General features: G+C 29.8%; 2 protein-coding genes across 8 annotated transcripts; both read right to left on the bottom strand.

Moving 5' to 3' along the window:
- LOC413324 (chitinase-like protein Idgf4) lies at positions 1 to 2,963 on the bottom strand. 2 transcript variants are annotated; one of them, XM_016913528.2, is made up of 6 exons: positions 2,820 to 2,963; positions 2,133 to 2,274; positions 1,748 to 2,001; positions 1,246 to 1,549; positions 986 to 1,148; positions 1 to 818 (listed from the first exon to the last, which is right to left on the bottom strand). In XM_016913528.2, exons 2-6 carry the CDS (start codon positions 2,263 to 2,265, stop codon positions 338 to 340), a joined length of 1,335 nt encoding a protein of 444 aa, XP_016769017.1. In that variant the 5' UTR covers positions 2,266 to 2,274; positions 2,820 to 2,963; the 3' UTR covers positions 1 to 337. The 2 variants fall into 2 exon arrangements, with proteins under 2 accessions (XP_016769017.1, XP_016769016.1); XM_016913527.2 differs by lacking the exon at positions 2,820 to 2,963 and having other exon boundaries at positions 1 to 800.
- A 6,119-nt stretch (positions 2,964 to 9,082) lies between these two features.
- On the bottom strand, positions 9,083 to 20,333 carry LOC100578253 (Golgi integral membrane protein 4). Of its 6 annotated transcripts, none has more exons than XM_006566823.3 (7): positions 20,047 to 20,333; positions 14,677 to 14,859; positions 13,956 to 14,431; positions 13,700 to 13,825; positions 9,940 to 10,379; positions 9,735 to 9,859; positions 9,083 to 9,637 (listed from the first exon to the last, which is right to left on the bottom strand). In XM_006566823.3, the coding sequence occupies exons 2-7, from the start codon at positions 14,855 to 14,857 to the stop codon at positions 9,582 to 9,584; spliced, it is 1,404 nt and encodes a 467-aa protein (XP_006566886.1). In that variant the 5' UTR covers positions 14,858 to 14,859; positions 20,047 to 20,333; the 3' UTR covers positions 9,083 to 9,581. The 6 variants fall into 6 exon arrangements, with proteins under 6 accessions (XP_006566886.1, XP_006566887.1, XP_006566888.1 ...); XM_006566824.3 differs by having other exon boundaries at positions 9,741 to 9,859; XM_006566825.3 differs by lacking the exons at positions 9,083 to 9,637; positions 9,735 to 9,859; positions 9,940 to 10,379 and adding an exon at positions 11,502 to 13,567.
- Between the last annotated feature and the right edge of the window lie 1,256 nt (positions 20,334 to 21,589).

Below are 21,589 nucleotides of genomic sequence, written 5' to 3'. Positions count from 1 at the left end.
ATTATTTTCATTATCTCATTCTTTATTCTCGTATACGTAATTTCCAATACAACACTCTTTTTTTTTTTTATTTTTCAAATCATCCCTCATCTCGTCCATCGTAATGTAAAACACGAGTAAAATATCTTAAACGATAACGTACACTTGACGAACGACTTAACAATAAAATAACGTCTGGAGATATAAAATGTAAAAAAGCAAAATGCAAAATACTCGACTGGAAAAATCTTCTCAAAACAAAACAAGGAAAAAAAACATTTTTCAAAATAATTGCAAACTTTATCAGCCACATTTTCATATATATATATATATATATTATCTCTCTATAGTAACTTTTTTACAGCTTATACTTAGCGGCTCTTATTATAGGATACTTGTCCCCGGTGCAGACACCGCGGAAATCGTCCAACGACAAATCATAGATGGCGACTCCGCCCAAACCTTTCGCCTTTGCGTAGGCAGCCTTGTTCCCGGCCGTGTCGGGATCCTCGTAACCGACCCAAATTCCATCCGCCCCTGTGTTCTCGTTGTAAGGTTGGTACGCGTAACTGCCATACTTCTTCGACGGATCGCCGACGCGCCTCAAACGGCCCACGGCAGATTCGGTCAGCCTCGAGCAAACTTCCGCGTACGAAAGAAGGCCTGGCGTGTTGGTGTGCGGCCCTTCAGCTCCCGGCCCGTCGGTAACTATTGGCGGCACTCCTGATATTTGACTCTCCGACGTCAGCTTCCACGTACGGGCGTACGTTGGAATCCCAACAACGATCTTGGAACCCGGTGTCCCGTGCTCGAGCCAGTACCTTGAAACGGAATCGATACTTCGCCCATATATTTTTATATATTTTACGTATTATATATATTTTTTCTGAACTATATATATATATATATTATTCTATATATAGAAATTTTGGACACTAAGAAAGCTTGGAAAAATCTATTTTTTTTTTTAGTTTTTTTTGAAGGGAAAAATGATGAAATTGCTCACCTGGCTGTTGAATCTACATTATCCTGAGGAACACGGCCGTAACTCTCGTAGATGGGCGCCGGATAATCGCCTTCCCGTGGATTACGTTCCGGTGTCTTTTGATCGAAAGTGAACAGGTGGACGGCATCGATATTGGGCGCCAACAATCTCGCGTCGTAATAAACTAGAAAAATGAATTATCTCATCAATTCGATCGAATCTCTTAATATTGTTTGAATAAATATCCGAAAAGAAAAAAGAAAAATAAAATCGATATTCACCAGTGCTGTTCACGTGAGGTAGGACACCGATCGTCAAATCCTTCAATCTTGGCCTGAGCTGGGCCTTCAAGTCGCGGACCAGGATGGTGAAACCGTCGCGATGCTCCACCTCTTTGTCGTCCTTGAATTTACCGTAGCCGAACGTCTTCTTGATCCCGTGCCAGATCGATCCAAACGTGCCACGCTCCTTCTTAACTTTGGCGGGTGGGAATTGCCAAGCCAGGTCGATCCCGTCGAAATCGTAATCGTTGAGGAGCCGATTCACCGAGTTGATGAATTTCGATCTCGATTGCGATGTCTCGGTCTGAATAAATCGAATATATTATTATTATTATTATTAGTATTTTTTTTTTTTTTTTTTTTTTTTTTTTAATTAAATTTGAATAGTTGATAAAATTAAATGATAGAGAAAAATGTCTGTTCTCCCTCAATGGAGAAAGGAATGTATTCAGTGACTTTCACCAAATTTCGTTTCGTAAAAAAATAAAGTGTATACACTCACGAGAACGAGATATTTATGAGTCTCGTCATCGGGATCGGCGTTGCCACCTATACCGAGATAGATCTTCAGATTTGGGAAAGTTCTCTTTAATTGAGTGACGAGTTTGTAGTAAGAGTATCCGACTCCTGTGTCCAATGATGGTTTCAGAGGAACGACTTCGAAAGTCTCTGCGTTGATGCCCGCGAATCCGTAGATCAGGTGCGTGCAGAGAGAGAGAGCTGACTGAACGTCGTCCAATTGGAATTTTCCTGGCCCTAAAAATATATTCGATCCGAAATTGACGAAGATTTCGAAGGGAAAAAAGAAAAGGGGAAGAAAGCGCAGAATTATTGAAAATAAAAATAAAAATAATTTTTCTCATCGACGGAATATTTTGTTATTTCACCTTGTCGCTCGAAGGCCGTCGTATTCCAGTAACACACGACTTTATTGTGCTCGTGTGTGTCGACAGTGAACACGGATTGGACGCAGAACACCGCAACAGCGGCGAAAATTAGCACTTTCATTTTCGTGACCATTCGCTGACTCTGGAAAGAAGAAACAAGAATATATATAAATATATTGAAAATTAGCAAAACGATTCGAAGAAATCGCGTATATTCGAAATCCGTTCGTATTGTTTATTTATTCGTTTATCGAAGGACGATAAGAAGGAAAGAATCAAATTTCGAGACAAATTTCTAATAATATATTAATCACAATAATTATTAATTAATTATCGCTACGATAACCATATTTTTTTCTATTGACAAATATTCTAAATGTTATATAAAAATTCTTCAATATTATAAAAATTTCTAATAATCATATTAATCACAATAATTATTAATTAATTATCACTACGATAACCATATTTTTTTTTCTATTGACAAATGTATATATTTATATATATCAATCGTTATCATCACTGCGCACAATTGTCGAAAATAAAGAAGCTTATAGAAGAAATTTATGCACCATACAAAAAGAGAAAGAGAGAGAGAGAAATAAAGATTCAAGGTTGACTGGTTTTCCAACAACAAAACGAAACTATCTCGATCGCGAAGAGCGCGAATCGAAAGTCGCGTCTTACCTTTTCGAAAGGGAGAAGCGGACTGTTCGTGGCCACTTGTTCGCAAGAGACTTTGATACCTTGGCCGGCAGACGACGAGGAGAAGTGGTGGGGATAGCTGGATCTTACGTCAATAATACGATACGATACTGTCTCTGGACTGAAACCGTTTATTCCACGAGTGCAACTTTGTATATTTACACGTACTTGGTTGGAACGAGAAAATCAAGGACACGGGGAAATAATTTCGATCAATTTCGAGGAACGCACAGTTTATATAAATATATACATATTTAAGAGAATTTTTTTTTTCGATACGCTGCATGTGCATCGACGGTCAATAAAGTAATTTACACGATCGAAGAAATTATGATTAATTGATTCCGCGTTTTGAGATGTTTTGATTTGAGGTATTTTGTAATTTAATTTGTTTTTCCCTTTCCATTGAAACAAATCATGATTAATTAATTAATTCTAATTAATGTTTTGAGATGTTTGATTAATCTTTTTCCTCGCCTCGTTTCTTCGAAACAAATAATTGAAGAAAATACAAATATTTTAAAATTATAAATTGTAGAATTTGTTATTGAACATGATTTCAACTGTGAATTCAAAATAGAATGTTATGAATCATTGAAATCTTAATACAGATTGCACGGATACAGATTAATCTTTCTCTCTCTCTCTCTTTCTCTCTCTCTCTCTCTCTCTCTCATTCGCGAATAATTTATACACAAGTTTATAGAAGAAGAGAATTCTCGTGATTTTCCAAGTATTCCAAGATTTTTTTTTTACAATTAAAAAAAGAAGAGGATATAAAATAAAATACAAAGATAGAATACATCGTATGCTTTTAATTTTCTAGCAAAGCAGAAATAACAAAGAATCGTATGATTCTTTTGCGATTAAATATTATTTGAAAAAAAAAAATATCAAGAGATATGAAACACAAGAGACGAATCATAATCTTTTAATTTCTTAAGAAGAAGGAAAAGCGATGAAAATTCGTTGGAAATTCGATTATATTTTAGAGAGAGAGAGAGAGAGAGAGAGAGAGAGAGAGAGAGAGAGAGAGATCAAACTAGAGAGAGTTAAACCAATTACAAGAAGCCAATTATAGTTTCTCCCTGCGTTATTTATCGTATTATCTAATATGTTATTTTGTCAGGATTGTGTTATCTGCCATGAGTAATAATTTCCCTGTTATTTTCGAGAATCTGAAACACAGCGAAGTCACAACCTTTCGCTTGTAAGGTTATCGTTTCAATATTCCGTCTCTTCGTATCCGCAAAGATTCTTAAGAATCGTCTCGAAGCTAACATTTTTTTAAAGATAGATATCGAGTAAGTAGTAAAAGAAAATCAATCGATTCGAAATTATTTTCTTGGATCTTTCGTTACAACAACGTTGTCGATTCGTTTAATTTAAATTTTTCTCTTTGAAGGATCCTTTAAATTCAAGGAATTCCCCTCGGAATACATAATTTTCACGTTGCAAACTGAATGACAAGCTCTGCAACATGTGTCGTAAAAAAGTTTCTGCAAAGGTTAAACATAACCTATCTGATTTTTTGGCGATTAAATTTGTTTGTTTAAATTCAAAGGAGAAGAGAAATTAAATGAAAAATTAATTATTATAACACATCTCGCTTTGCTTGTTGATTGAAAAAAAAAAAAGAAAAAGAGATCGAGATGAATTCGTTCGAAATCGTTTCTTCGAAGTCTTCGAACGTCTCTTGTTTTTCTTACCGGTAATTCGCGCGGAACGTTTGGTATAACGCGATAATAATTCGACTTCCTTCGCGTTAATCGAATACGACCTATATATATGGAGCGTAACAACGTGTGATCTCATCCTTGTGTAATACAATCAGCCTCAATTACCTGGCTTGTCAACCAAGAGAAGTCCACGCATTCACCAATTCACGTGCGAACAACCTTCAAAGAAGTTGGCCGGTAACCTTCTTCTTTTCAGTTCTTTTTCCATCTCGTGCGTCGCGTTTTAAAATTCTCCATGTTTTATTTATGTCGAAGTTTAACCATGCGAGACGCACATGCAACATACACAGACTCATCACGGTTTTGTATTTCAAGGAAAGGATATAAATTTTTATTCGTCGTTTTTCAGTACCTTTTCTCTTTTATTTTGACACATCTTTTTTTGCTCTGTTTTCGTCAGTCGATAACGAAGGAATTTTACTTCTCATTTCCAATAAAGGAACCTTTGTCTTCTTCCGTTCGTTTGACGTTTGAAGAAGGAGGAAAGCTTCACAATTAAATAATTGTTATTTTTAGTTTCGTTGTTTAGAGAGGAATTAAATATTATTAACGTTATTGCTCAATTCATATTTACTTTGTCATCGAATTATTTCATATCACAACTCTTCTATACGATTTGCAATTTATAATAGAAATAAAAAACAAAGAAGGAAGTGTATGATCACTTATACAACAACAATAATAATAAAAATAGAAACAGAAGAAAGACGTCAATGTTACGTACGACGTATCTGTTTCTTTTTTCATTAGATCCTCTAAAGAAAAAAAAAATATATATATATCGACAATAGATATATAGATTCTGGAAAACAATTTCGAGAAACTCTTAATTAATAAAAAAAAAATAAATAAATAAAAATAAAGAAAATATATGATCACTAATACAACAACAATAATAATAATAAAAAAAATAAATAAATAAATAAAAAGAAAGAAGAAAATATATGATCACTGATGCAACGACAATAATAATAAAAATAGAAACAGAAGAGAGATGTCACTGTTAAACGACGTATCCATTTCTTTTTTCATTAGATCTTTTAAAGACATAAATAGATTCTAGAAAATAATTTCGAGAAACTCGTTTACTTAATAAAAAAAAAGAATAAATAAAAAGAAAGAAAATATATGATCACTAATGCAACGACAATAATAATAAATAGATCCTGGAAAATAATTTCGAATAAATTCTTAATTAATAAAAAAATAAATAAATAAATAAAAATAAAGAAGAAAATATATGATCACTAATGCAACGACAATAATAAAACGACATTACTAAAAATATATCATAAATAGATTCTGGAAAATAATTTCGAGAAACTTTTAATTAATAAAAAAAAAATAAATAAATAAATAAAAATAAAGAAGAAAATATATGATCACTAATGCAACGACAATAATAATAAAAATATATCATAAATAGATTTCTCGAAAATAATTTCGAGAAATTCTTAATTAATAAAAAAAAAATAAATAAATAAAAAAAAAATAAATAAATAAATAAAAAAATAAATAAATAAAAAAAAAAGAAAATATATGATCACTAATACATCACTGTTAAACGACGTATCCGTTTCTTTTTTCATTAGATCCTGTAAAGAAACACACATATATACATAGACAATAGATGTATACATTCTGGAAAATAATTTCGAGAAACGCTCGAACGCTTACTTACTCGTTATCTCGAGCATACCGGGTGGTTGAATGTTGTCGATCAGACGGAATGCAAATCACTTCCGAGAATCGCAATCGTCCTGTATCGAGTATCACGGGTTGCGTAACACGTGTATATGTATACGTACGGGTGATTCATTGGCAAATAAAATCACGAGCACGTTCCATACGATAATATCTGTTCCATAATGTCGCTCGATCCGCACAACATCTGATGCCCGATATGCAAAATAAAGTGGGAAAGTTTCGCTATTCTGTTCGCTCGAACGTCGTATTCTTCAAACTTTTTCTTCAAACCGCGTTGAATTCGCGTTTCTTTCATTCATTCATTCATTCATTCATGTCCCGTTATCGATGCATTTTCATTCTTCAACGATTGATTTTATAGGCCGAAACGTGAATGTAAAAATATTTGATATTCGAAAATTATCGTCGAGACTTTTCTTATATTAAGTTGGATGATTAAGAAGATAACGTTAATACGTTTACACAAAGAATAAAAATAGAAGAATAGAATAGAAAAATTGATTTATTTAAGATTTATTTATCAAATTGTTAAAGAGTTAAAGTTACATTTGCTCGTTTAAAAGAAATCTTAATTGTTTATAAATTAATAAATAAGGCAAAAAAAATCAATTTTTCTGTTTTGCTCTCTGAAATATATCATATATCTGTATTATGAGCCGTTTAAGTTAGATAAACTTAGAGCAATGTGACAGAGTTATCTCACTCTGTACCACGTTACAGGATACGTTAATGCGTTTATGAAACATCATTGGATGATCTCAGAGGTCGAAGTAAACCCAAAAGTTGATATATTCAAAAATGTTAATTAATATTTATTCATTAAGTTATTAAATTATTAAAGTTATATATTGTTTTATAAGTTAATAAATAAGAGATATTTATTTTTGTAAATCAATTTTTCCTGTCTCTATAATAAATATATGCTTTATACATGTATAATAATATTATGAAAATCATAATATACATGTATGTATACATTCCATACATTTGCATTAGGGAAATATTGAATAATGATTATTTAATAATTGACAATAATTAATAATAATAATATTATAAAAATGTCAAAGAAGAAAATGATAATTACAAATGATAATTAAGCACGAGGTTCGATGAAACGTTGGATTTGTTTTTAGTTTGTTGTGAAAATATCGATGACGCATCGACAAGAAGTTTGTTAATTACTCGGCTAACATGCTTAATTAAATAACATGTAAGTTGATGACTGACTCATTGTATAACTTTCACAGCAGAAAAGTTTAGTGGAAACTTTGGAATGGTAAACAAAGGAGAGATATTATCGATACAGATAGTTTTTGAATAATTTAATGTAATATTAAGTTCATTTTAAAAAATAAAAAAAAATATTCTATTTCTTCTTTTCCTTTGTTCAAGCCATAAATATCAGACTGATAATCTTTGAAATAGAAAAGAAATATTTCAATAAAATGAGAGAGTGAATATTTATAATTTATATAAAATATAAGACAAAATTAGGGAGAGGGAGAATTGTATTAATTAATAATAAATCATCGATTCATAATTCTTTTAGTTAGAGCAAAAAAGAAAAAGATAATGCTTCCTTTTAGATATTTGTATCACTGTTAGAGGTTATTGGGACATTGCAGATTATTTGGTAATATTTCATTTCTTGAAGACGCATTAACATGGTCATAAAATCACACTGTAAAATACTCAATAAAATTCATTTTTATGTAACAGAAAAATCTCTCATTTTTTTTTTTATGCGCACAAGATGCTTCAAATAATTCAAATTATTCCATCATTAAATTTAATGGGAAATTTTAACAATTATTTTTCATTATTCACTCGATAATTAATATTTCCTTGGATGGATTTGGACAGTGTTAGACGTAAGAAGAAAAAAATTAAGATTCCAAGATTTTTCAATTTTTTTATTATGAAAAAACTCTTATGTACATATTGTATCACTTTTCTCTGTGTCAAGTAGATATATCTACGCTCATAACAAATATTAATCTAAATCCATAATAAATTCCTTAAAGTTTAGCTCCTTTCATTCTGTTAAGTCTTGATTGTTAGCGCCAAAACGACGGCTGATAGGCAATAAATAAATCACGTGTACCCTTGTACCGATCATATTGCACGATTCCAACAAGAACTGTCGGCTGATTCAGGTGTTAATTTCTATTTAAAAATGTTCAACGAGACGGCTTAAGTATTAAGTGCATTTAAGTCGCGACACCGCGTAGGTAGTTCGTTGAAGAGAGTTTTATCGACTCTTTCATTGGCAGAATACTTGTTGTGATTTTCTTACATATTGGTCAAATTGATAATCTATCATCGATTCATTAACATTTCAATCAAAGTGATTAATTAAATTGGATATAAAATAATAATTGATTAAATTTTAATTTAAAGAGAGAAAAGAAGAAACAATTCTTGTTTCCTTCTTTCAGGAAACTTCTTAGATGTGAATATTAGAACATATGACATTTCTAAATTGTAAAATAAATTATTAAATATTATTGAATTAAAATATTGTTTTAGATTGTTTTAGATTATTGTTAGGAAACATTAATTGTATATGTGATCAATCTAATACATTTAAAAAGAAACTTTACATTTTCACAAAATTAAATTAGTTTCTTATGTGTAAAAATTTTTCTTTGTGAAATACTGTAATAATAATCATTATACAAATTATTGTTATCTGTCAAACATTACAAATTTTTAATTCTCATACAATATACAATGGATATTTTTTTTCCCTTTCTTTTTATTCTATCTGCTAATGAAAGAGTGAATTTTTGCAAGAGATTTCTTTCGCCATGTGGAAACTTTAACTCGTATCTTTCTTATCTTAGAATTAATTCTAGAAAAATACAGTCTGTTTCTTTCTATCGACACGCTGCTCGGTCCAATCAACAAGCTTTTGAATAAAAAATACGATCTACTCGTTGACCAAGCAGCGATTCTTAAATAGCATCTGTATAGAGTATAAACTATCTAAATCTTTTGGCTAAATCTTCGTATGGAATTTTCCTTGGAAAAAAAAAAGAGAGAGAGAGAAAAAATATAAAAAAAAAAAGTAAAATGGTGCATCTATCGTTGAAAATCTTCCTTCATCTTCTTCCTTCTCTCAAAAGGAGATTAGCAGCCAGATTAAGTAGTGACAAGATGAAGAATTAATTGATAATAGATGTTAATTAGTACCATAATTGCTTTTTTTTGAACGAGATTTCATCATTTCTTTTTTCTTCTTCTTTTAACCAAATCTTTCTAATTCATCACTTCATACTTTTTGTTGAAAAATTCTTCATTCCCTTTTATCCTGTTTCAAATTCTGAGGATAGTCTATCTGATCATCTTCATCTAAAAAAACAACCAGAAAACAACATTGAACAATAAATTTATATATAACAGACTTAAAATAACAAATATTTATACAATTGATGATACAATATTATACCTTCACCTTCATCTTCACCCTCAACCAATCTCAAATCACTGTCCTTTTGCTGAGGTTCTTTGTCATACTCAACACCCTCATACTGATCATCACCAACGTCAACTCGTTCACCACCACCATCCATACTGAAAAATTCATTCAAAAAATAGATTAGATTCAAGTGAAAGCTATTGCATTCTTTCTTTATACATAAATAGAAACATACCCAGCCAAACGGATGTGATTCAATTCATCACCAATCTCTTGTACACCAGGGCCAACGTTGAACCAACCATTCCCTCTTCTCTCTGGAACCTGTTCATCCGCTCTTCTCGCTGGAACAGCTTCAAATGGAGAATCCAGATTGCCATTTTCACCATTTTCTTGCTCCTTGCTATCCACGTTGCCACCGTTCTTCTTGTTGGGTTCCTCCTTCTTTCTTGCCACCTCGTCTTGCTTCTCCTCGTCGTGATTCTCCAATTTCTGGTCGATGATCACCGGGATAGGAGGGACGCCCACCGGAAGTTTGGATTTCAAGATCGGTTTCGCGATCGGAAGTGCCTTGTCAGCGAACGTGGACATCGGATTTGGACCGCTGTTTGCAGGCGTTGAAGTCTCCAGTTTGACAGCCGGTATCGACTTCATCAAGCTGGTCGTCACCGTGCTCTAAAAGAATTTATTTATTCATGTAATTATCCTCACTCGATTTTATATTTTATTCTAATCAAAAATGGAATTAATGATAATAGAATTTGATTTTATCTGATTTTTTAATGGCTAGATTAGATTGTTAACTTTTAATAATCAGTTTTTATTTGTTAATTATTTCCAGATAAAACTTAATACAACGTCGTTGGTATGAATTTTAATTTAACTATTTATTTATTTAAAAATGTGACTGGGAACCAAGTCTTCTAATTTCTCTTGGTTTTTTTTTTACCACGATGCAAAGTGTGATGCAAAGTAATTTCTAATAAGATTGACAGCTTTTTATTTGATGTACTTTGATAAAATATTTGGATTATCATAATGCTTTATATTATAAAAGTGTTTTAAGAGAAAATTGAAATTTCGATAAATTACGATAAATTCTACTATCAGGGATAATTAAACAGGCAAAATTTTTGTGACAATGCTAATTTAAATAATAAAGAAACAACAAATGACAGAATACAATTGTGATAAGCAAAATTAACTTACCTGTTTCTTTCTATTGCAAGCAAGTATAATAAAGTTGTTTCTTTTTTCTTCAAGATTATCAAAGCGTATAAATAAAATAACGTTTTGCATAAAGCATGCTTTTTTATAAAAAAAAGAAAAAAAATCGCTTTGTAAATAATTAAGAAACGTTACGATTTTATTTCAAAAAAAAAAAAAAAAAGAAAAAACTAAAGCAATTTTTTACAATTGAAATAAAAGTAGATAAAGCGTGATAACGTTTATCATTTAATTAAAAAATTTTAAATTGCGATATTAATCGATAAAAATGTAAAAAACGAAGTATAACAAAATATTAAAAAATTATTTATCTCTTTTAGTTTGACTGCTACTTTTTTTTTTACTCAAAGAAAGATAAGGAAAAAAAGATATTCTACCAAAAGAAAATTCAAACCAAACTCACCAAAGATTCTAATGTTTAATCGCATGGACTATACTTGGATAGAGAAAGAGAGAGAAAGAGAGAGAGAAAAAAAAAGGAATTTGAAAAAATTCACAGCGAACTAGTAACAATGAAGCAGATCAGTCTCGTTAGGTTTGTGCAAGGGTGCCAGAAAAAATGCAAGCAGATCAAAATAATAACAATTTATTAATGCATTGATTAACACAGACATACAGGCACATTCAGTACAGCTTGCAAGCTATATGTACATGAGTGATCTTATTTTTTTTTCTTTTTTATTCATTCAAGAAAAATATGACGCAAAATCGTTCATATTTTCTTTACACTTAAGCTGTCAATAAATTAAATTTGATCTTTTCTTATAACAAGTGAAGAATCGTATTTTATGCAAACTTGAATAATTCAACTTGAAGAAACATCGCGATTAAACTTGATAATTAAAATTGAATATCATTTCTTGACAGCCCAATTATTCATTCCAATTTACATATACAAATTCCTAAATATAAATAACACAAATAAAAAAAAGAAAAAAAATACTTGACATTTACAATTGCTAAAACATTCTTGGCAGATCTTAGACATTTATTCTTTCATTATATATCTAAGATATTGCACTTGAAACATCTTCATTCAAAAAAAATCTACATAAAAAAAAAAAAGAATGTTAATACTTAAGACACCTTCAACCATTAAAAGAATGTAAATAAGATTATTAGTTAAATTTGAGTTAGTGGATTTTTTTTGTATTGCTATGTCAATATTATAAGTTTATGATTGTCTAAATTTGAAAGAGGAAAATAGATTTTTCTGATAGAAAATTTCAATTCATATTTCAATTCATATTTCTATATAATATACACAATATTTATTCGTCATATTTCACAATACTAGAATTAAATAGTTGTTTATAGTGGCTTAGAAGCAATTTTGTTGTTCTTTTTATTTGTTCACTTTTTGTATCTTAATTCAACATTTGTTATAATAATATATAATAATAATAATAATAATAATTAATACCAATTATAAATAAAATTAGCAAAATTTCTCAGTATTATTAAATAATTAATAATTAAATTACTCTGTCATGCAAATTTCTCAAACTTCCTATTATATTATATTGTCATATTTTGTTGATCATTGTATTTCATATTCAAGGAAAAAATGCTTTTCTTAATTTTGTGATTCGTTTTAAAATCTTACGGATCAGTTAAAGAAATTATCTAGCTACAGCACCAAGTACAAATCATGCAAATCACGTGCATGTATAAATATTGCTAAAAATATTACACTAGAAAGACTCAGTTCCTCAGCAATCATTTTAAAGGCACTTTTCCTTAATCTGCACAAGCCAATAAGTTTTTCATAGCTTGTCACAATTATTAGAACAACTATATAAACATTTGTTCAATTAGTTATATATTTTCAATATCAACAATCAATATAATAATTCTTTTTCTTGCAATAAATATCAATTAATTCACCGTTAAAAATTTATCACATAATCTTGAATTTTATTCATATTTTAAAAACGCTTTTTCATTTCAAAAGAAATAAAGTAACTAGGATCTGAGTTAACACTCATATTAGATGAGCTGGAAATTAATTTTAACGTGTCTAAAAGACATTTCTCCAAGAAGTAACCATTAAATACAATTATCCATACCTATTCCCTTGAAAAAAAAAAAAAGAATCTAACAAAAACTCCGCGAATCTTTCAATCCAACCTAATTTCTCAGATCATTCTCAAAATCTGATTCAAAATGCCATCAACATTGTTCTGAACTTTTTCCAACTTCTCCTCCACTTTCTCAGAAGTTTGCCGACCAATTATCCTATCCATCACTTCATTATTAAGATCAGAATGTTCATTTTTCTTCAACCAGGATACCCTACTTTCTGATGCATCCGTGGTAATCTTCTTGTCATCAAGATTCTTGTTAATTTCATGCGATACTTCGTTTGCAGGTGAATTGGAAGAGGACTTCTTCCCACTGAATTTCTCATTGTTCTGATTCGGCGGTGGAATGACCTGTCTCAATTGTTCCTCGTTGCGATTCTCATTGCGATCCTCGTCCCTCTCAATCATCTTATCGCTCTCAATTTGATTATCATCGATCACAGGCTGATTATTCTCCTTTCCCTGCCGTTTCTCTTGCAAATCGTACGGCAACGGCAACACTTCAGCTTCCTTCATCTCGTTGGGGCCCACGGGGACGATGTTTCCATTCATCTGGGCGAATCGAACGTTGTTCATCTCGTTCACTCGTTGCTCGTTCGATTGCAGATTATCCTCAATCGTTTGTTGAACGACTGGCGCGTTCAATGGCTGCGGATTTTTAACGTCATTTGTCGGTGGACTTACCTGCTGTTTTTGCGACCGATCAACAGATTTTTCTGCGTTCTCTTCCTCCCCAGATCTCGCTTGTGAGGCTATTGGTTGCGGATTCGATACGCTTGATCCAAGAGAAGTAACTTTGCGTGATAATTTCTGCCGAGAGAGAGAGAGAGAGAAAGAGAAAGGAAAAAAAAGTTAGGTTATACCGTCAATCAATCTCTTAGAAATAATCAGGTTTTTTTTTTATTATTATTATTCATGTAATAGAGAAAAATTGATTTACTTTAGCTTCGTCCAGCTCGCGCTTCAATTGAATCACCTCCTTCCTCAAATGTTCAATCGTGCTATCCGTGTCCTCGTTATTTTTCAACATGTCATTGTACTTTTGTTCCAATTCGTTTTTCTGCGTGTCCAACTCGAGGAACTTGGTCTTCAAATGTTCCAAAGCCTTCTCCTTGTCCTCCCTAGCCTGCCTAATCCGGCTACGAAGCTCTCTCAATGTTGTCTCCAATTTACTAGTGTCCTCTAAAGCTTGCTGGTCCCGTTTCTTGCATTCCTCCTTCAAATCCTGATGCTCTGTCTGCAGCAACTTGTACGTTTGTTGCAAAGAGTTGAATCTCTGCATCGCCTCTATACTGTCCTTATCCCTGAGGGATTTCTCTCTGGACGCTCGTTGCTGAAGCTCCTGTTTCACAGCCGCGTTCGAACTCTTTTCCTCGGCCAACGATTTTTCTAACCTCACTTTGTATTCGAATATCACTGAAAATGACAACGGAAACAACTTCACGTATCGCGTATTTTATTTTTACATTTTCTTTTTTTCTCAATATAGTGATATTCCTTCGTCATGATTATTTCGTTATTTCATTCTATGTATTTTATTGTAATTTTTTTTTTTTTTTTTTATATAATAAATTCGTATTTGTAAATTCGACTTAAATTCGGATCAGAATTTCTTTTATCAAGTCCAAATTCGAGGATACGCGTGTACGTTGTGTATATACCTTGAAGTTGAGCGGCAAGAGCCTCCTGTTGATGAGAACATTGGACGTTGAGCTCTTGAAGCCTGGCCATTTCTGAGGTGGCGGCGCGGTAGAGGAACACCAGGAGTATGACCACCATCCCGCAACCCACGTACACGGCAAGGCGGCCACCTCGACCCCTACCAAGTCTGGTACCATTCATCTCTGCAAATAAACAATCATCGTTATTACAAAGTTTATGTGTAAAATTTATTTATTTATTTATTTCTAAAATCACTTCACTATTTCATTTCTCCTTCTATTTTTTTCTTATTATTATTATTTCTTTTTTGTCCATTTTTCAATGTTATTAATTTTAACTCAACTGTAATGATACAAATCTCTCAGATTTCTACTATTTGATACGACACGAACGTTTGATATGATCGTTTAAAAAGCAATAAAATTGTTTTTCGCAAAAGAGAAAACCGAGAAATAATTTAATATCGTTGCTTCTAATGCGATGTACAAAGTGTCGGTGAAAGTCGGTAATCGGGATTATAATAATATTTACGCTTATGATTTTTTTTTAATCTTGTTGCATAATGACTTATCTCTGAAGACGAGCGGATGGAAAAGATAAAAGATTCCTTTCCCAGTATGCAAATGATATAAATACAATTAAAATTCAAATTTTACAATGAAAACTTTAAAATGAAAATAATAAATATAACTGAAACGAAATGGAATCTTTTTATTATATTAGCAGTATATAATAATAAATATATTCAAACTAGATAAAAATAATTTTTTCAATCGTTCAAAAAATTAAACAATTGTCCATTATTAAATTATTTAATTACAATTCAGAATGAATTATCATTAATATTTCTTGTCTTCTTATTGATATAATTTTTAATAAACACAGATGGATATTAATTTAAACGTACACGTGTTTGCAAAACAAAGGGTTCATAATCGCGTATGATATGCTTTTGTTTCCTATATCTCAAAGAAACTATATAAAACTGAACGCCATCAGACCTCCAGGAGGATGTACCTAGACCATTTGTCCTCCCCTCCTTTTAATCCCTCTTAATTATATCTCTCGTCCCCTTGTAAAGTTGCAAGATATACACAGATATACACATATCTGGTGGAAAATCGTAATTACAACACCCGTTTATTACTGCTTTATATTATGAATGAAAATAGCGTATAATATGTATTTAATGTGTTAATTATCTTAAAATTTTTATGTTTTCAATTTATATGTTAAAGAATGAAAATATTTAACTTGGATTAAATCATGGTTATTTTTAAGAATAGAATCCCCCCACTGATAATCATATTAATCGTTTTTTTCCTTTTTTTTAACAAGAATAATTTTTACTCTCTGTGAAAGAAATTCAATGTAAATCGAATTTCGTCTCGAGTTCAACTAGTTTGGAAAGTATTCCTTTGCAGTAAGTTTCACGTCCCTATGCCTTAGTTATTTTATTCTTAGAAATTAGATACACCATATTACTTGCGGTTAAATGACTACACCATGGATGGATTACAAGGATGAAGGGATAGATCAAGTTTAAGATCGATTCACATGATGAAAACCTTTAATGTGAAATATCTTAATTTTTTTTTTTTTTTTAAAGATTATTTACATTTTATATATTTGTATATTAAATGCATTAATAATTTATAAAATACGTTTTTGTAAAACTGTATTAAGTAAATTTGAAATCGTTTTATGAAATTAATTAATTTATTGTAATAATAGAAAATTTCCTCGATCGAACGTATTATGCAAATTATTATTTATAATATAATTTATTTGTCCAATTAGTTTCATGCTTGTCAATGAATTAAACAAGATAATTATCGATATACGAAGTATTCATTAAGCAACATTGTATTTCGCCATTGTTGCTATTTATTAATCAATTGCACAATGTCTAATGAATTTTAATATATACACGGTGTATAAATGTATAATGTTTCAAGAATATGCTTCTTCTCGGAATAAATTATAAAATAATTGGGGCCGTGGAAGGATTCAGATATTCCGGTGAAAGCTAAAAATTGCTATAATAAAATCAGAAGAATTAATTATAAATCGTAAAAATTCTGATTTTTAAACGCTATTCTTTCATTCAATCGAAGAATAAATCAGAGACAAAGTAAAGATTAACCTCTTTTTAACCTCTTTTCAATATTCTTGATTATTCATTTAACAATTTTTAAAGGAATCATTTAATATATTAAAATAGACATGTCAAGTAATTTCGAGTTTCTTCAAATTCTTTTAAATGTGTTCACAGAATGAAATCAAAATTGCTTTAAAAAAAAAAAAAAAAAAAAAAAAAAGTTACATGTTACACTTTGATACTTATCCAAAAAAAACCTACCTAGAAATTTTATCTACTTTATTTTATCAACTCCATCACAATCTCACTACAATTTTCGAAAATAACTTATTCGACATCCCGTATATACAATCTACAATTTCAAAACTTGATTTATCGTTCCATTCCATCCCTCGTACACACATAACCTGTACAAAACAAACGGACCAACTTTTGATCGGCTAGCAGTGTATGAGGGTAATGTGAGCAGAGGCAAACGTCTGAAATTGGACACCGGTAATTACGATAGTCTGTTTTTATCGTTGCACTTCGACCGGCTCTGCGTGAACGGAAATTACATCCGTCTCGCATGACATCTATCCAGTAGTTTGTTCGTCCTTGCTGGCCGCGCGAATTATTGAGGATGCGTGGCCTGATATGATACTTTATATACATATAAAGCACGCGTGTATATAAACATATATGGTGAAAATGCAGTAGGGTGTACAGCCGCTACCTAGCGGCTGAATTCCGAGTTCACTGACACTTTCGAGCACGCGCGGAAGATCCTGTTTCACGTATATACGTATATACGTGTACTGCACGTATGTGTTATCCATGTTTGAAATTATTTTGAAACCATTACAACTGAAGTTAGAACGTATCTATTAATGATCGGGAATTATTTTTTTAGAATCGATACGACGGGATGTAAATAATTTCGTTAAATTGTAGCTCGTTTTTGATTCGGACAGGAAAGTGGCATTTATTTATGTTTTATTTACCCAATGACATACGTCACATTCGTAAACCAGCTGGATCTTTAACCGCGGTTATAAAACATTTACGCGTCACGTAAAAATTATAAATGAAATAATTTTATCGTCGTTTCGATAAAATTCTTAGAAGGCTGTTATTGAAACCGGTTTTCAGTGAATGGTACTGCGCGAGAGTGTATACATATCTTTTTCGAACACCTTTCTCGCAACGTTGTAAATTTGACAAATAATTAAGAAACATACGAGTTAATTTATTATATGAAAAAATATATATATATATATACATGTATACATACACACACACACACATATATATATAAAGAAAATTTAAAATAAAATTATAAGAATACTAAATAAATTTTATGTCATTATAATTCTAAGTCTAGAAATATGAAAGATCGATGATCAAATTTTAAAATGATGAAATTTTTAATCAAGATACAGTGAGCGTAATTTTACAAGTATTTATATTTCAAATAATTTATTTTAGGGAATTATTCTTAGGGATTTTTTATGAAAGCATTTATTCTTTGTTCTACATATGATTCTTTTTTTACCGATGTGTTTCGAAAAGCATCCATGGCCGACCGAAGTGAAACTTTGTGTGTCTAGAAAATGGACGTACATTTGAAATATAAAATCGCAAATTCAAGAATTATACAGATAATAATTATTTATTATATACAATTTCAATTTAAACTAATATTCAATTAATATTCGCGAAATTGAATATGCAAACTAATTTTTTTTTATTTTTTCAAAATCATTAAAATACAACAAATCTTATTAAAAGCAACATTTAATAATATAATCTACATGTTTGTTCAATTGTTACATGATAAGAATTACAATTCGGTTATCTGAAAATTTTTTATGAATGAAATAAAAAAATGTTTATATTTTGTTTCACAATACATAATTTAAATTTCTAAAAATGCGTACTTCGAATTTTATTTCGAATATAAAGCTCACCAAGTTTCATTTCGATTAATTATCAATATGAAGCCGTAATACGAAATATTTATGAATTGTTTATAATTAATAAATGTTTATTAAAAAACCAAATTACACAAAATTTTCTTTCAATTGTTCATTGTAAGGATATTTTTTACACTCACTGTACAGTTGAAAGCATATTCAAAGTTTAAACATTATAACAAAAATAATATTTTATTAGACTCTATAGAAAATGGCTTTCGTAATTCTGTAACACTTTCTAATACGGAAAAAATTGATAGAAGTATATCGTAGTATTACACAGATTTAATGAACTAATTTTCCGATTTTTCGTTTAATTTATAGATACACTTTCACATAATTTTTCATAAGAAATTAGAATTATTGATTCAAAAAAATTAATCAACTGCATAATTTTCGAGATCAAAATTTAAATATTTATACTATATGTATATATATATATATTAATTAATTTTGCAATTTATTGCATTTAAATATATCGTTAATTTTACTGACCAGCTGCAGATTGTTCCGCGTTTATTTATCCTCCTATATGTATATTTATATATGTTGAATCTTCATTATACACTAAATAAAAGTATGTCAACTTCACAAATCACAAAATTCGAATTAAATTATTATGCTAGATTATTGTACACGTTATGGCAATAGAATTTATATAAATGATTTAAATAACAAAATTTATTACATGATTTTTAACACTGTTTAAAAGTTCATCCCATGATTAATTGTAATGTAAAAAAAAAAAAAAAAAATCTTACGAACAACACAGTAAATATATTTAAATTTACTTTTTGAATAATATTTTTTTTTTTATCAAATGATGTATACAATTGATCGCACACTTTTTTAGCAGTACATATATTTTACTTGTCACATTGAAAAAAATACACTTATCAAGATACACAATTTTTTTTATATTTAAAAGATTAATTACTACATACAATATATATTTTTATACAACGTTTTTCTTAATCCAATACTTATACGCAAAATTTTCCAAATTTCATCATTGAAAAACATACGAGTTAAACATTTTATAATTAAATTCATTAACACGTGATATAGATTGCTATCGATATTTAATTTTGCAAATTGTTTTCTTGTCCACAAATCTTCTTCAAAACTGGTAAATATTTTAATTAAACCTGTATCTTCGTCACAATTTCGTATCGTTCTTTTTCACAGGTGGACACTTCACAAAGCATATTCGATTCTCAGGAACAATCACAATTGACGTTAATCCAATTGCAAATTTTCATGCGAAACAACACTATATAGTTGTTAAATTACGCATCGAAATCTGTTCCTACCTCGTGCACGATATGAAAACCGTAACTCTCAGCTTTCCATCATCGCCGCGTCTTCTCAAGCGTTGTCCTGCGAGCAATGGCCAATCACGAATAAAAATCGCTACAACGCGAACCAGACGGTTCACCAGATGTGATCGACAATTGTAAATACGACGTGCTCGTCGATAAACTCTACCGTTCCTCGGTTAAAATCGATGTTACGATCCGGACGAAGTAACACCGACAGGTTAGGACGAAAAACCAAGCTCTCGACAAACAGTTAAACGTTGTGAATCTAGTTCCCCTTCCACAGCGGCGGTAATTGCCACGCCATTAAATCAAATAGCAAATCGACCAATCAGAACTCGCCACTTCGGCGGGTGACCAATGTACGAACTGATCATTGCCAACATATGATCGAAAAATATTTTAATTGCAAAAAGATTTCTAAACTCGCCCGGAGTATTCATTTTATAACGGAAGGAAATATTTTTATACAATTAAAAATTAAAGAGAATAATATGGTAAGTTAATTATTTTGTTGTATATAAAATAATTACATTTCTTAAATGAAAATATATTGACAAATTAGGAATAATTCATTAATGTAATTCGTAATTTAATTTATAAATTAGAATTATTTGATTTTAATAAGTCTTTTAATCATATAGATTTATATAAGATAATTCTTTATATTAAAATCTTTACATTAAAATGCTATTTCTCCTTTTACAAATAAAAGCATTAGATGTGAGAGTGACCTTCTTCCTAATACCGGTACTAGATCGTTATACATTTCTCAAAGATGTCACATTTCTCTAGTTTGTCCCACTTAATATTACAATAATTAAAATATTTCATTTAATTATATTAGCTGAAAATATGATGAAGTTTAATGTTTTGTTCGATTAAAAAAAAACATAAATATAAATATAATAAAATATTAATTATTTAAAGTATTTTATAAAATTCGTTATTGTTTAATTGATGTAGTATTATTTAATAATTATTTTAAAATAATAGTCGACAAAAAATAGATTAAAAATAACAACAATAACAATAAAATAAAAAATAAATAAAATTGATTATTAACATTATTTTATTAATAAAAATTTACAACATAACAATGGAAATATATATTTATTTATATAGAAATATATTTATTTATTTATTTATATCATAATCTATCAGCATGAAATATTATTAAAATTAATTAAGTCATAAGCTGATGATTAATAATCATGAAATAATCGAAAAAATAAAAAAAGAGAAATTTCATTGTATTCTCATATAAAGATTGAATTAAACATTTTCATTCAATTATAATTATTCAAATGTAATTATAACATTTATCACGTTTAAGAATCTTATATTGTTCAAATATTTCATTATTAAAATTAATATTAATTATTAATATAAATAAAAATATTTTTCAATAATAATTTTAATAAATATATATATATTAATTCTATAATGTCTTTTATTCTATATATTCTATTCAATATATATTCAATCTTTATATCACATATACATAATATATTTTGATAATTTAATTATAAAATTC

This window comes from Apis mellifera, linkage group LG8 (assembly GCF_003254395.2).
Source record: "Apis mellifera strain DH4 linkage group LG8, Amel_HAv3.1, whole genome shotgun sequence".
NCBI classification, from domain to species: Eukaryota; Metazoa; Arthropoda; class Insecta; order Hymenoptera; family Apidae; genus Apis; species Apis mellifera.
The sequence above is the reverse complement of the archived record's forward strand: the minus strand, read 5'-3'. Positions and strand labels throughout refer to the sequence as shown.

What these genes read in the sequence shown, in the direction of transcription:
- LOC413324 (XM_016913528.2), bottom strand. Translation starts at nt 2,265, where the DNA reads ATGGTCACGAAAATGAAAGTGCTAATTTTCGCCGCTGTTGCGGTGTTC. An exon ending in CTCATAAATATCTCGTTCTC is followed by an intron (nt 1,550 to 1,747) that starts GTGAGTGTATAC and finishes CGATTTATTCAG; the next exon opens with ACCGAGACATCGCAATCGAG. An exon ending in ACCTCACGTGAACAGCACTG is followed by an intron (nt 1,149 to 1,245) that starts GTGAATATCGAT and finishes TCATTTTTCTAG; the next exon opens with TTTATTACGACGCGAGATTG.
- LOC100578253 (XM_006566821.3), bottom strand. Translation starts at nt 14,857, where the DNA reads ATGAATGGTACCAGACTTGGTAGGGGTCGAGGTGGCCGCCTTGCCGTG. An exon ending in TCTTGCCGCTCAACTTCAAG is followed by an intron (nt 14,432 to 14,676) that starts GTATATACACAA and finishes TGTCATTTTCAG; the next exon opens with TGATATTCGAATACAAAGTG. An exon ending in GCGAGCTGGACGAAGCTAAA is followed by an intron (nt 13,826 to 13,955) that starts GTAAATCAATTT and finishes CTCTCTCGGCAG; the next exon opens with AAATTATCACGCAAAGTTAC.